The sequence below is a fragment of the Perna viridis genome, chromosome 2 (assembly GCF_037379345.1).
Source record: "Perna viridis isolate PV_CMFRI_1.1 ecotype Kerala chromosome 2, ASM3737934v1, whole genome shotgun sequence".
Taxonomy (NCBI): Eukaryota; Metazoa; Mollusca; class Bivalvia; order Mytilida; family Mytilidae; genus Perna; species Perna viridis.
The window spans coordinates 32221678-32238039 of NC_142446.1; the positions used below are offsets into that span (position 1 = coordinate 32221678).

The window sequence follows — 16362 nt, forward strand, 5'->3', positions numbered from 1 at the left end:
TTTTGCGTCGGTCTAGTTCCGTCTCTCTATGAACTTTGTAAGCTCAACTTCTCCTAAACTGGCATTTCGAGGAAGCTTTATACAATGGTTTGACATAGTTTAAAGCATTGTAGTCGTCGTTAATCCTTACATGTAAACCTTTCAGTATTTTAATGGGGGTTATCAGTCAGTAATGACATTTCAAAGCTCTAGCTTGATGGGATAGATGGTTGAACAGTTTAAACAAATTATTTCAATTCTATCTGTAATTCTAATACACAATCCATGCAGTATCCTTGCAGACCTCATTAGTTGCGTTAGTTCTTCATCAAATGTAAGTCTATATAGACTAAATAATAAAAAAACGCTAGCTATAACAGAATATTAGAACGTTTTATGGAAGACTTGTCGTTGAATGTGCAGAAATTAGAGGATTAGTTGTAAATTCTGTTTATGGCAAAATCTGTCATAATCAAGCGATGTCCTATGTCAAAATTAGCAATTATGTTGAAAAAAATGTAAAATTGCAACTATGGCAGTGTTTTGGATCTACGTATGTCGTATAGTTTTGAATCTCGTATCCGTTCCCCGTTTAGACGTTAAAAAGTACAGCATCGGCGCCTATTCAGGATATGGTTTTAGACCGTGTTATATGACTCTTTTACCTTTCATATTTTACTTGCTTTTGCCAAGAATCTGTTTAGCTATAGCGCAGAAATTCATATTCTCCATAATTTCTCTGGCAAAAAAAGAGAGAAAAAGTTTTACAATTCATGCAAAAAGCTGTTAAAACTAAAGCTTTCAAGTAGGGCTCCTTGTGTCAATACCAATTAACATCACAAACAACTAAGATTTTAACAGGCAAGCCCTAATATACTTGAAGACAATGTGTCTTATCTACTTACATTTTCAAAAACTTCACATAATGATTTAAACAGAGGGTATGTCAACAAGTTAACAAGATAAGTGGAAATAAGTGGTAAATCAAAAACTTAGGAATTTCAGAAGCTTTGTCTGTTTCAAAAGTGGTAATTTTCACACTTTTTACGTAAATCCTGAATGCTGGGGCTATCTTATCATTGTATTGCGTAAAAATAATGAAATTAGTTATGATTTCTTACACTTATTTGAAATAATTGGTCATAAAAAGATAATTTTAGTTCCTTTTTTATCTTGCCTGGATATTTTATTATCTATTATACATAATTTATAGGACACCCAAGGTTGTCTGTTTGGAGGTTTTTGTGGTACAGTAGAATCTGACTATTCTGACCCACTTTGTGAAACAGAAAATTTTTGTCACATAAGACAGGCTTGAGGCAGATGAAAAGACATCGAAATACAAAAAGCATTTCAGGACCATATTTACTTCAGCCAATACAGGATTGTCTAATTTGGCACGTGTTGCATTAGATTCGGTTCTACTATTATATTGTGTTGAGTTTAAGAAGATATTTGCATTTGATAAACCTTATTGCTTTCTGTATAGTCACCTGTCAATCTATTTTTTTTAAGTTGTGAATGCCGTCATAGAAGCTGGAAATTATCTACCGGTCTTTAAAGTTATTTTTTTAATAAGCCATTGTTGTGGCGTCAGAAAATTGTAAAAAAAATATGTTTTATGAACAACCGAATGAAAACATTAGACTTCAACTGTTGACAAGTTCCGTTCACCTTTCGTTCAACATCAATTCACATGCAATATATTAAAACATTTTATTTCAAAAGAATACAGACAAGCATGAATAAGTCCATGATACAAAATATGTAAATGGACCCATTTTTCAAGAAGCCGTCCAGGAGACATGTCCACTGTCACTTCGAAAATATGAAAGGCAAGAGTGTCTATGGTTATTGGTTCAATGATATAACACACAAAAACACAAGTAATTGGTAAAAAAACGGGCGCATAGAGCGAAAATCTTCCTTGTTTACATCTTTATTGACAGGCATAATGACACTAATACAAATATACCAAACAAATGTGTGAGCCTTCTTTCTACAGGGGTCTAGTCAGGTTGCCTATCGCAGCATATGAAAAAAAAAATTAGATTAGAAAAATGCAAATGTTTAGTAAACTTGTAATTTGCACAGCAAAACAAACACCTCGACTCTTCAACGAAGCAACTTATTGTTTAGAATGTTTAATGAATTCATAAAAAGTAAAGATCAGTTGGTGATATTTTCTACGCAGATTCCTCATAGAACCCAAATGGCAGTGACCAGAGGTTGATATATATAGGTCTCCATATATACTCTTGCTATTCAAACTAACTGTGAGTGTGTATATTTCAACGACTGATATTAGCAATAAATTAAGTATGATGTAACATATAGATATGTATATCTTTTACTTTCATATAATTATTAGACGTTTGACCGATAAAATGGTACTTTCTACAAAAGATTTTGGCTGAACTCCTGAAAAATGTATCTTACTTCTGATTGGAGCCTGCATAAATCATATAAAATCGATGTGCTAATCGTCAGCGACCCGATTAACTCGTTCGTTAAAGTACTATTTTATGGAAGCTAACATTGTATTCGTATATAGTTTAGAAGAAGACTGGAATCAGGTTTTACATAAAAGGCAAGACCAGAATTCACGATGAAATAAACACTGGAAAAAATCCAGACTAATGTATTAATTTAAAAAAAGTTTAAAAGGTTCCTTCTTTAAAGTTACTATTTTTGACAATTTTCTCCTTAAGTTCCGTCATCTAATCAATTACTTCTTGCTATTTTTTTCCTATAGGCCCGTCCTTCAGCCAGTTACCTCTGGCTATTTCCTCATGTAGGCCCGTCCTTCAGCCAGTTACCTCTGGCTATTTCCTCATGTAGACCCGTCCTTCAGCCAGTTACCTCTGGCTATTTCCTCATGTAGGCCCGTCCTTCAGCCAGTTACCTCTGGCTATTTCCTCATGTAGGCCCGTCCTTCAGCCAGTTACCTCTGGCTATCCTCATGTAGGCCCGTCCTTCAGCCAGTTACCTCTGGCTATCCTCATGTAGGCCCGTCCTTCAGCCAGTTACCTCTGGCTATTTCCTCATGTAGGCCCGTCCTTCAGCCAGTTACCTCTGGCTATTTCCTCATGTAGGCCCGTCCTTCAGCCAGTTACCTCTGGCTATCCTCATGTAGGCCCGTCCTTCAGCCAGTTACCTCTGGCTATTTCCTCATGTAGGCCCGTCCTTCAGCCAGTTACCTCTGGCTATTTCCTCATGTAGGCCCATCCTCCAGTCACTTGTCAAAGAGTAATCAAGGGAACCAAGAATATAGGGTAATCAAAAGAATTCAATCCAGGGACAAAGACCAAACATGGAAAACAGACATACACAACAAAGAACATAAAGTAACTAAAATCATACATACAAAGTAACAAAAGCAAATGAGCAACTCGGACTCCACTAAAAACTGGGAGCATGGACCAGGTGCACCGGAAGAAATCCTCTAAAAGCTTACTTAGTATGATTTTATCGTAGCTTCTCATGATATGACGACCTTTCTTCTTTTTCCTTCACCGTAAGTATAAAAGAATGTCTTTTAACCTGAAGTCAGTAAGTGTAGACTGATGGACACGACAAAGGAGTTCTGCAAGATTAGTGTCTATGCTTGGTGATTTCTAAGTAATGAATTTGGACTGGTTTTGGTCTCGTGGTAACAAACATTTTGTTGTGATTGCCAAAACATAGTCCTGATGCCTTCCCTGTTAGCATCAATCAAGTTAAATACATGTAGCTATACTGTAGGTGTTTAGAGCCCTTTTTAAGTTGAAGGAACCACACTCAAATTGTGTGATCCCAACTAATTCACTAAATAAGAGTAACAACAAAATTATCGAACACTAATCCGATTCATAATCAAGTCAAGACCAAAATAAATCTGGCAAAACGGATATTACACCACCGAAACAGCTGGTACCGCAATGGTCCTGACTTGGTACAGGCACTTCAGTTCAATCTAGGTTTTACAGCGCGCTAAACCTCCATTGCGGCCTGACTATACCAGTAGTGACATTAACACAAACTTGAGGTGTAGTAGTTATTGAGCTATTTTAAATTCAGTTTTTTTTTAACGTTTATTACGAGAGTAATCTGAAAAGGGTGATTTTATACACACAAAATTATTCAATATGCATCTATCTGATGGTTCAGAAAGACGGGTTTGCGTAATTGAAACACTAAAAAAAAAAGGAACGAGAAAAGCTGGGTGGCCGAATTGAAATTAAACGATTTATTACCAGAAACTGAACAGTTTCGGGTAATGCGTTTTAAGTTTTTTTTTCACACATGATAATTCTATGAAACCAGTCAATGAGCTACTAATTTCGGGTAATGCGTTTTAAGTTTTTTTTTCACACATGATAATTCTATGAAACCAGTCAATGGGCTACTAATATAAAGAAAACACTTTTAGAACTTTTTGTCTTACAAATTTGAAATTTCTTTGAATTAAAAAATAGACGTTTATTTACAATTGTGAGGGTCGCTGATACAATCGTTAACTTTGATGTTATCCACTCTTGAAGTACTTTATATTCCAAATTCGTTTGTTTTTGATGTTTTTGATTAAACCTATTAAATTATAATTTTTCAACTCCGCTTTTATTCTGTAAAGATGAGTATCATTTTGTGTAATGAATATGGAAATCAAGAAAAGTGCAAGCTCCTTTGAAGCAATGACCTTAATACCAACTTGTTAACCAAGAGGACCGAGTGTAGTTCAGATTGGTTTGGGTTGAAGCTTATTCTACGTGATCTGTATTAACTGCAAGACTGTGTTTTTGTTGAAATAAGCAGAGACTAATCACAAACTATCATGAAAGATCATTCCTATTTTTAAGTCTGAAAATAGTCTTAAGTTCCACGGTAAAACTCCAATCAGAATCTTTATATTTTTGTTTGTTTCACAAATAGTAAAAAAATGTATTTTGAGACTTAAATCATTTTTTTTCAAGTTTTGTGGCGCCAGGAATTGGTGAAAAAAAAGCAACGAAGCGCATGCACAGTTTTCTGCGTATATATCTCATTTATATTAACTCCGATAAAGCGATAAATAAGACATTTTTTCTGTCAATACTAAATAGCTTTAAAAAAAAGTATGGTCAAAAAATCAATAGTAGCACTTGGAATAGATCCATATTTGAGATATTTGATAATTTTCTTGTAGTGGAGATATCCCTATTTTCGATGCTTTTTCTTGTACTTAAGAACACACGTGTTGAAAAATTTAAGTGTTCATAATGCGTCACATTTACACGATGGATTCATATGAAATAGTTTTCAAATTCCCTGAAATGAGAAAATTTAGAAATTCCACAAATTAGGGGAGCCGCTTATAAATGTAATTATTACTTGTCGTAAATTAAAAAAAAAACCACTGTATCACTTTTAACATTACATACCAATAGCACCAAATTGAATTTCATTTTTTAAAGGTCTGATTGGCTTCTTCATTTGTTGGTGTGGGTGTGCATTTTTTGTTTGTTTCTTAAAATACAAAATGTATCAATCACTCATTATTATGCGATGTCGTCTTTTCAAACATTTATTCCATTGAATATGATGATGATCTAGATTTTCTTTCCCCCCCAAAAAATTCGTAAATTATAGAAATAGGAGAACACTACAGACAATTATTGTATAAAAATTTTTGTGGATTTCATCAAAGTATCTAAATTTTATGTTTTTTTTGGAATTATATTTTTTTTACCGAACCCCCAAAACTACGAATATTTTGCTCCAATCGAACAAAAGATCCTCCATGTTATGGATAGCTTGTAATATAATTTTATACACATCTATTCCTATCCAAAGTTTGAATAAAACATTATTTTTTTTAAATTTTGACAAGGTAGGGGTGGATCTAGGATTTATTGGGTTCCTCCATGTTATGGATAGCTTGTAATATAATTTTATACACATCTATTCCTATCCAAAGTTTGAATAAAACATTATTTTTTTTAAATTTTGACAAGGTAGGGGTGGATCTAGGATTTCTTGGGTTAGGTTGTCGATAATGTTTTTCCATGCCAAAAGATATTCGACTCTGTACATATGTCTTAAGAAGAAATTCTAAGACTCAGATTCAGATTTAATGATATACACTCGGACACGGAAGTCTGTTTTCGTTAAGGGCTTGGCGACCTAAGACCTTCTATAGACGATCTTTACTGTTTCAAAGATTTCAATATACTAATTACAAGTAATCGACAGTGTACTATGACAAAAATCTCGCTTCAACCGATGTGTATCCAAAATACGAAACGAAATACCCATTGCTACTACGGTCTACTAATTCAAACTTCTTGTGTTCTTTTTAAGAAATTATCTACAAAATAGTTTGAATTATTTAGAAAAAAAAAGAATACACAAAAGCCTTTTTTTTCAATTTCATGGTCAATTAGAATTTAATTCAAATTTCTATGGTGATTTTTATACTAGTATTATACACCAAACCGACACTTAAATTAATGTCAGATTCAAAGTTAAAATGTTGATCTAAGGTCAACTAGAAAGGCATAGATGAAACAGAATAGACACAACTCTTGAAATCTTTACAAATGTATTCGAAAATAGTGTTCGGATTCCACCATCCTCAGAGAGATAGGAGCAAATCAAGATCTATGATTTAAACATGCCATCAATTCATATACATCGTGTTACAAAACATTTTTTAAAGTTCAGTATTTTTCTCTATACTTCTAATTTATTCAATCTTTCATAAACTTCAGTCAAGTCTCTAAACATTGAGGATCGAAAGTAGATTTTCCTTTCACAAAAAATTTAAATTCGAAACGCAACACAGTGGTGACATTGGCTGTAAATTATCATTTGTTTGTTAGTTTGTTTGGTTTTTTTTTTTCATATCAACAGTTAAAAAAATAAGTCTCATTTTTCTTTAGTTTTATGTAAAAAAAATAATCGCCTCGATTCAGATATAGCTGACCTTGTCGTATACAAATGCCCACGAAGATACAGGTAATAGTACACCGGACAAGATATGCAAATTATTTAATACTTTGAGAGAAAAAAGAAGCGTGTAATCTAATTTGACAGGTTAGGGGTATCATGTAGATAATTTTTACACTATGATATTATTTGTTTTCATTTGGAATGTCAAATTTCATTGCGGTTACATATTTAACTCGTAATCTTGAATTACCTGACAGTAATTGTATTTTAGGTGACAATCAAATTTGCACAAATTTACTAATTTATTTAGCCACAGGGAGTGTTTAAATCATTTGGGGTTAAAAAGACGATAATTCTTCTATTTTGTTCAGCATTGTTGACTCGTTAATGTTCTGGTAATGGATTCTTCTCGTAATTAAACTGTTACTAATAACTTAAAGGCATTTATACCTTTATTACTCCTAAGTTTTTCTCTTCAGCTCTGTTTATCTAACATCTGCGGAAGATGAAGCAAGAATCGTATGGTCAGTGATTCTATTATTATTAGTTATTCATAATTGGTATAAGCAATTTTATCATATGTAAGTTTATTCTTTTTTTTTTAATTTTTTTTGTTTATTTCAATTTCATGTATATTTAAAAAAAAACTTAAAATTTTTACACCATAAAACGATTGACTCAGATAATATTGGTTTATAATATTTTCCTTTTTGTGTTAAACAAATATTGTTTTTTTTTCATCAGAAAGAAGTTTCATTGTGAAGTATTCAATAAACTAGCTATCGTTTTTAAAATGTTTTGGTGTTAAATTTTTGTTGTTGATTGTCTTCAAGTTTAACCCCTCCCCCCTCCCTGCAACATTATAATGTTAATTATGCATTCACTAATACATTTGCTGTGAGAGAATTTTTAAATGAAAGCTTTGATATAAGCGTACTTACATACTAGAAATTCACTTAATTCAATAACTAAAACAAAACCCATTAATTTGATCAATTTAATTCCAAAAATTTATCTTCGTTTCAACATCCGACATCGTCCTTTAAATATCGAACAAAACGCAGACGTGAAGCAGAAGATGAATGTTGATCGTCTGCCTACAATTCACGGGGTCATATTACTTTTCACTTTCTTATTTTTCTAGTTATTAAAACATTATATGCCTCTCGCGTTATTCATTGACTAAGCATACATTACATTAACCCGTAACATACCACATAATTCATAAAAAGTTTGCAAGATATAATTGTATCTTCTCTTTATATAATAATGCGCCAGCAAACGGGAACAAATTTGTCCATAAATCATTTAACTCGTAAGAATAATGGCCAAATTTATTTGATAAATTGCACTCGAATCATCGAGTTTCAGAATTAAACTCACCTTTGCCAAATCAGATTCATTTGCTGAAGAAAGAGAAATAAGCGCTTGGAGGATTTTAACAAAAAGAAAATTAGTAGTTTTGAAGAACTTCGAGAGAATCAGGGAGCTTTTTATTTTATCTCTTTAACTACGATTTGATGAACTACTAATTTAACCAAGACGGTAAGTTGTGATTGTAAATCTTAAGTGGGCAGGTTTAAAAAGGTTTAATTCGGAACAAAGTACACATGAAAAATTTCAGTTGTTAAGACTAGATTGACTAACGCCTGCACAACGCAGAGTTCCGAGTTTTAAACCGTCCCTGAATTAGTTAACAGTCTCCGAATGACAACATGACGGTGAGGTGTTACCATAAGACATTTTAGCACCTAGGAAGATTTCTGATTTGTGAGCGTTGGTTTATATAACTGTGGTTTATTGCCGTGCTAGTATGAATAGAATAGCATACGGAGCTATTTGATTGGTCGATTCGTGACAAAGTTATGTTTATGCTTTTTCTTGTTTTAGTTTGTAAGATCGATAGGAGTCGTTCGAAAATTCAACGTGGAGAATAATTTGCAAAGAAATCAAAGGGATTTACCAATGGTCTGATCCAAGAGCAAAGATGGCCTAAAAATTCCCAGTATTTAACATCTGAAAGTTATGTGACGAAATTTAAAGCTTCAAAAAACTTATACGAAGATGTTCCAACTATCGAACGTCACTTGATAGAAATGAATGTATTAAAAACCAAATTTATTAAATGGATTTATAATAACAGATGATAGTATTCATTGTTTATTTTCTGTTCGAAATATTTTGTGGATTATTTATGCGTTAGTAACGTTACTAAGTAAGATTTCGCCAAGGATGAGGAATAGTGATGGAGTTTTCCGGACGGGAATTATTGTCATTCCGACTCTCATTATTTTATTAATCCAGACGGACAACTCCGCCGGAGTGAAGTGGTTGTAAGTACTTTTTGAATTACTTGTCTCCCATTACGAAATTAGTATCCCCTTCTCCAGCATTTCAAAATCATGATTTTCTTAAAAAATACTATAAATAAATAAGAAGTTAACATTTAGTGATTCTTTGGTGGAATACCAAAAGTTGAAAACAATTTTACAATGCTTAAACCAAATGATATTTTAAAAAGTATTTTAGAGACATATCTGTAGACAAAGTTATTCTACAAAGTATATCAAGTTGCTTAAGTTTTAATTGTAGATTGTCTATTCATTTGTAAATATTTCATCAATCGTAAATAATATTATAATCTAATCTTAATGGGTCTTTAATGATGATTTAAAGGTCACAGTTCACAGTTAATTTTCAATATTTCATTCAATCCAAGAAATAATAAGGCATATTTATTTGTCGTTTTATTCTGTATCATGAGACCGTAGCTATGTGCACCTAAGCAGAGAAGTTAAACATTTTATTTAGACAAACTTCAGTCTAGTTCCGAAAATGTTATCACTTGTTTAAACTAGTTACTAATCATCTTATCTTTGTTTTCCAAAGATTTCCTTAATGATAATCACACCAATACTAAACAATTATGAATAAACAAGAATTTAAAACCAGCGCTGCACACGACTTGAGATCATCTAATGAGGCAAAACGGGTTAACTCCCTGAAATCTAAAAAAAATATTAAATAAGCATCAACTGTGCATGCTGAAAAAAAATTACACAAAATTCGCTTTAGTGTCCATGCAAAACAAATTAAACAAGGAGTGCATTGAACATAAAAATCTCTATTATTAAAAAAATGGAGAAGCGCTCAGACATGTGTGAGTAATTCACTGTGAATACAAACCATTTAAAATATTTACAAACATGTTTGTTAGAATATTAAGTGTTCAGAAGACTGTTCCTCGGTATATACATAACTTCAGTGGAGGAATTTCATCCAAAGCAAGTAAATACGTGATTCTTTTCTCTAGAGAACACCTAATACTTGTGAAAAGAGCAACAAATTCAAATGTAATATAAAAAAATGATTTCCTCCTTAAGCTATGGTTGACAGGCAATAAATAAACCTAGATATGTGCTTAGGCGTCTTTCCAATGCTGTAAGATCACTTTAGATAGAAATGATACAGTATAAAAAGAATATACCACCAAAGTAAAGTTATATTATAAGTAAATGAACAACGGTACAATTTACAAGATGTGAATTAACAGGCATGTAATGATAGGCTCTCACTCCGCTCTATACCAAAAAGCCAAACGCTCCTTTAATTTATAAAGTTCTTAATTGGAAAAATAATTGTGTTCCAAATTTTGTGGTACTTGTTTCACTGATTACTGGACCCTACAACAAGGATAAAGTTGAAATTGTAATGTTCGTATTTTTGATTTTTCAAGTTTTTAAGCGCTTATGACTAATTTTGGAACAGATTTACGTTTATATTTGTATGCTCTCGTTTTTTCAACGTCTGTATTCACACTGCCCCTTTATAACTTTAAAAGTCTCGTATATTTCAAATATCAGTGTTATTGATGATGGTTAAACGAAAATATTCTATGTTACGCTCTGTAAGTCAGTGTGTATTCTTCGTACAGCTGTTAGAAAGGTTTGCAGTCTTTTTTGAAATTTATTGATGTCTTTTCTGACTAAATATTTTTGTTAAACCACTGGCTCTCTTCGGTTAAATCTTGTACATTGTACACGTATATGTACATGGACAGTAAACAAATCCTCGGAGGCGGATCCAGAATTGTTTAAAAGTGGGAGAGTTCCATCATTTCATTTGCCCATTTATCACCCCTTTCTTTTTAAACAAATTTTACTATTTTTTTTTCTAACAGAGGGTGTTCCAATCCAACTGAACCATCGTGTATAGTCAGGGTTCTCTTGTATAGAAAAAATTACAATATATTTTACTGGAACATTTACAATGTCTGAAGGAGTAACGTGATTTCGTTCTGTATTATTATCAAATATTTTGCGGTTTTAATGTTTTCAATTCTTTTGACATGTACATTCCTACTAGGGAGATAATACTAATTATACTCCATTCCGATGACCTTAAAAGGGTGTTTAATCAAACGTCGAAAAGATTGAAAATGTTGGGTTGCCGTGAATTTAAAAATGCCCAAATATTCTCAAAACAAAATATTGCAGTAATTTATAATAAAAATCGATAAAGTATAATATTTGTGACAAGTTATGGCATTGTCAAAGTTTGAAATCGTACTAAATGTTAATGCTCTAAGTCACTGTTATCTTGTCACGGGTCTTAAATGCATGTTTTTTCTCGATTTTGGAAAGAACTTTACAATTGAAAGGTCACCAACCGGTAAATTAAACATTAAAATTAGGTTTTTGTTTACAATAGGGTTTTGATAGATATTCTACACGAATGCATGGCATGTTTATATTTTCATTACATTTATACTATATTGGTTTTATTTAATGCATTATATATTAAAAAAGTTGTAATATTATGTTGAAAGCTGATATCGCTTTTTTTTTGTGTGTTATGCTTCTATTTGTTGTTCCTAGTTTATTCCTCTGAAGGTTTCATCTCCGAGGTTGAATCGATCTGTTTATTTCATGACCGATTGCTAATAGGGCGGTGGTAAAGATGTATCTTGATTTTAAAGGCGTACATAAAGGTTTTTTTAATATCTGGAATGATCTAGATTGCGTAAAGAGTTCATTTCAGGACAGTTTCTGTTTCATTGGCAACACTTGCTTAAAACTATTCAAAGCAATTCGCTGTTGTCGAGAGCAATCGCGGATACTATGAAAATGGTTTATATTTTACGTTTGTGGGAGCATTCAACGGATGTTTTGTTTTACAAAATTCCAAAAACGTACCCACTGATCAAGGTATTCATAAAGAATGACACCGATAAATTATTCATATCATAAATATGCAGTTTCACTATTATATCTGGGCCCATTACGAGCTCTCACTGATGATCGAGTCTTTGATCTTTTGTTAAAGTTAATTTGTTCGGCTTTCAGAATAATTCACGGTACATTTAATCAAAGGAAGGAAGAAACGAAAAATTAGGGGATGCGAATCAATAGCTAACAACGAGATAGGCGTGGTTCACAAGAAAGAGAAACTAACATCAAAACCTTAACGGAGAGAATAATGAGCGAACATTGGGACAAATTGAAGCACTTAAGCATATTTAATTATACCACTGCATATTTGATCGAAAAGATTTAAAACACTCGTCCTACTACTCGAAGAAAAAAAGTAGTTTGTTTGCTTAAGTAATTAAGTTCAACTAGAGGTCCATGTTTAACTTGAAACTTGTCGGGGGCTCTGTCAATAGTAGATAGTTTCGGGAAGAATTCACTTCATTCTGAGTCTATTTTGATAGCTAATAATTTCAGTGCGTAACAATGAACTGTGATCGTTTCCTTATTATACCAATCATATTGTTGTCCCTACTTAGAAATTCATTTTAAAGTATAAAAATTGCGTCATTTGCTCATTGTAAAGGAGCGGAATGCCAATTTTGTGTCGTTGAAGAGTACAAGGGTACTCTCTTTTACTTTTAATTATCTATTGAATATAAAAAAGGTAATACAGATACTCCGATTTTTTCTGTAAAATGAATTTTAGCATTTTGAGAACCTCAGAACGACGTGGCATTGGATTTTTAATGACAGCGAAAATGACCAAGTGGTCTGTTAATATACACCGCACTTAGTGAGATATATTGTCAACCCGATCATGATCGGATCCAGAATGGATTTCTGGGATGGATAGAATTTCCCTATTTGAGATACTTGTGTAAATGTCGTGCAAAATGAGCATCGGCAAAAACTCCTTGAACCCCACTTTCAAAATTTATGGACCCACCCCTGGAGAATAATTCATTGACCTACTCCTAGAGGATAATTTACGGACCCACTCCTGGAGGATAATTTATCTAACCTTGACATTCGACCGTTCGTTCAAAATTAACAGGGCTTCTGGATCTGTCAGGTATGGTCGGCTTTGCTGATATGGAGTTGTTGTCCTGGGGTAATTTTGGAAGGATCAAAAATAGATTCGCTGAAAGTCCAATTATTGTCAAAAATTCTATCTAAATAAAAGCCCAATAATTTATGGACACAATTTGGACACCAACAATTTGATAGCTGCAAATTAGTACCAGGCCGCTCGCAGAATATAAAGACCATATTAATGCCCCTCGGGGTAAACTCGTTTACCATAAATCTGATTTCAATCAGGAGGATTTTATGTCTAGATTAAAGATAGCCAAACATTGTAAAGGGTGTAAATTGCCATTCAATAAAATCAGACATTAAAAATGACAATAACTCCATACAAACAATTATACGGCAATTAACCAAGCCGCGGTTATTTCTATTCAAACGTCAAAAAGTTCAAGTAGAGACTGAAGGAGCTAAAAGCATTTAGCAGTCTTCAGCCATTCCTAGTAACGACGAGGGGGACTACTTTTTTGGATGGTTTTATTTATTGTGAGAGATTAAGTTTAATTATCGTTGCAGGGATGCAATTAAGTGGAAATAACATAAACAAAAACAGCAGGGGCGAAAACAAACAGAAAACCTACCTCTAACATGACGTCCGTGAATACCATTGCAAAGTTTTTATGCCGTTTCGAGAGCTCGCACAGAACGAAACACATAAAGCAAAATAAACAAATATGGAATCCGAGTGGGTACATAGTCTTCATTTTTTAACCTTGAGCACCGTAACGCTTTTAAATTTGAGCTTGTTTTCAGATATGGAAAGACTTTTGACATTTTTCTACAGTTTGAATAGGCGCAGGTACACCAGTTAAAAATTAATTTCACCTGCTCGTAGATAGACGATCCCTGTGCAAAACAGATGTTTTCTGTATTAACCGTTTTATGTTAGCAAAATAACAGTGATATATGTTTCTAAAAAGTTCATCCAGAGTTTTTCTTCACAGTGCGAGCCAGCTGCTTGTCTTTGAAACTTATCAAGCTTAAGGTATAAATTGTAGTGATATGTAGGTAATTTCAGTTAGTTTATCAAAGTTCCTGCTGCCGAGTGACAATTTAAATGATCAAGTAATGGGTAACCTCCGTTACCAACCTCCGTTACCAACCTGCATTAAAAGAATGAAAACTAACGAAGTACAGAATTAAATTTTCTTAAATTAGAAAATCAATAACGTTTCTAGACTTAACATCAAAAGATGCAATTCTAAGGCCTTATTTCGGATATTCATGTATCTAAATGCTGATGCATTAGTATTTGTTCTTTTGGTCCTTTAAAATAAAATGACAAAATTGTTACCAATGTTTAAAGGGAGATCACAGGGAAGCACATTTTAATCAGTATCGAAAACTATTTTTGCCGGGTACCTTATCTGAAATATTTTTATTTGATTTTGAAAAAAAGCATCTCAGTACATATAGTCTAATTTGCCTGCCTTTCAATTAGTTACTTAAAAAATGTCATAAACAATGTTCAACTGATATAAAAATAAGTATTAGGGATTCGTTCATTTAATGAATAAAGTTAAACGAGTTTTGTTAGAAAATAAAATCTGCAACTATCCAATTATCTTAGACAAAATATAAGTTATTTTATTGACAAAGGAAGCATGACAAAGGATAAGACAAAAGTTACAGAAACTTTAAATTGAAATGTCATGCTATCATACACGTACGCGGTTTTAAGGTATATGTAGTAGTCTTTGGATATCACTAATCCAAAACAGAATTGTTATACTCAACTCAAAATAGCCCATTGAAAATATATTGAATGAAGTTGTCGTTTAATAATTTCTTTACCTTTGCCATTTTATTCGCGCGCACGCTTGTGCGTGTTTGTTTTTGTTGTTTTATTTATTTTTTTTTTTTTTTTTGGGGGGGGGTTGTGTTTTTTGTTTGTTTGTTTTGTTTTTGCATTGTCAGATGGAGCATCCAGTATTACTACGTCTTCTTTAACATCCATATGCATGTAATCGTACACGTATAACAAAATGTAACCTGTTAATACATCCAAAATAATGCAATACCTGAATTCTCATTGCCACTGTTAGAAACAATATACAATTGATATAGACTACAAGTTTTTCATCGAATCTGAAGATGAAGAATTGTTAACAATTTATCAATTCTCTACAAGCACCTGAGCCAGATTGTTTGTTTATGAGGAACCTATTGCCAAATCCATTCATTTTAAATGCCATTGGATCCAGCAAGGAAAAAAAACTGTCTAACTCTGCATTTCTTCAAATTGTGTAATTACAACATTAAATCTATCAAGAAAAAAAAACATAGCGCTGCATAAATCCATGCAGGGAAGTGTAATTTCGATGTTATTTTTTGCGTGTATCATGTTTGTTTTTTTTATGGGATATTCTACTCGGCTTTGGACTCTGGGGAATGCATGATGCTGTTTATGCTTTATAACATGTAACCGAGTTTTTTTCTTGTTCAGTAAGTCAGTCTTCACTTTTATCACACAGACTGAGCAGTGTACTATCGTGTATAAAGAAACCTGTCTAACCCAAATCCTGAATAAAGGGGTTGCCTATCCAAAGCAGATTTCTTTTTACATTTTAAACCCGTATAAACCGAACACCTTCCTAAACCAAACAATTCATTCAGTCCCAAAAAAGTTTGGTTTAGACACTGTACTAAATATCCTTTGTTCCTTATTCTCATCATGAACTCGTGGATCGATACAGTATATCCATCTGCACCATGAAAACTGATTTGTTCAACATGTCATAGTTTTCCTTTCCTCTTTCATCTACCATGGACTAGATTTTTTTATGAACAACTCGGCGGGTTATTCTAGAAAAGCAGAGGCTGCGTACCCTTCCGGTGCACCTGGTCCATGGTCCCAGTTTTTAGTGGAGTCCGAGTTGCTCATTTGTTTTTGTTGCTTTGTATGTGTAATTTTGGTTGCCTTGTGTTCTTTGTTGTGTTTGTCTGTTTTCCATTTCTGGTCTTTGTCCCTGGATTACATTCTTTTGATTTCCACTAGAATCTTGGTTCCCTTGTTTTCTCTCTCAATAAAGTACACGAATTAATGATTTATATGTTTCTATAACCTAGTATTAATCCAAATGTTAACGCCTTGTTTTGATACTTGAATCTGCCTTTCCCAACTTCATTGTGCGAT

The 16362-nt window shown here is 33.0% G+C and overlaps 1 protein-coding gene across 3 annotated transcripts in view; it reads left to right on the plus strand.

Annotated features, from left to right (window-relative positions):
* Positions 1 to 7300: 7300 nt before the first annotated feature.
* The window catches only part of LOC148624668 (protein Wnt-11-like), a 35565-nt gene continuing 26503 nt past the window's right edge, over positions 7301 to 16362 (plus strand). Inside the window, exons 1-2 of one of the 3 annotated variants that reach the window (XM_088567493.1) lie at positions 7301 to 7412; positions 8779 to 9221. In XM_088567493.1, the coding sequence (XP_088423619.1) occupies positions 9121 to 9221 (101 nt within the window). In that variant the 5' untranslated portion in view covers positions 7301 to 7412; positions 8779 to 9120. Of the gene's footprint in view, positions 7413 to 8291; positions 8434 to 8473; positions 9222 to 16362 lie in introns of those variants that run through there. The other 2 variants (XM_088567492.1, XM_088567491.1) reach the window with 2 other exon arrangements.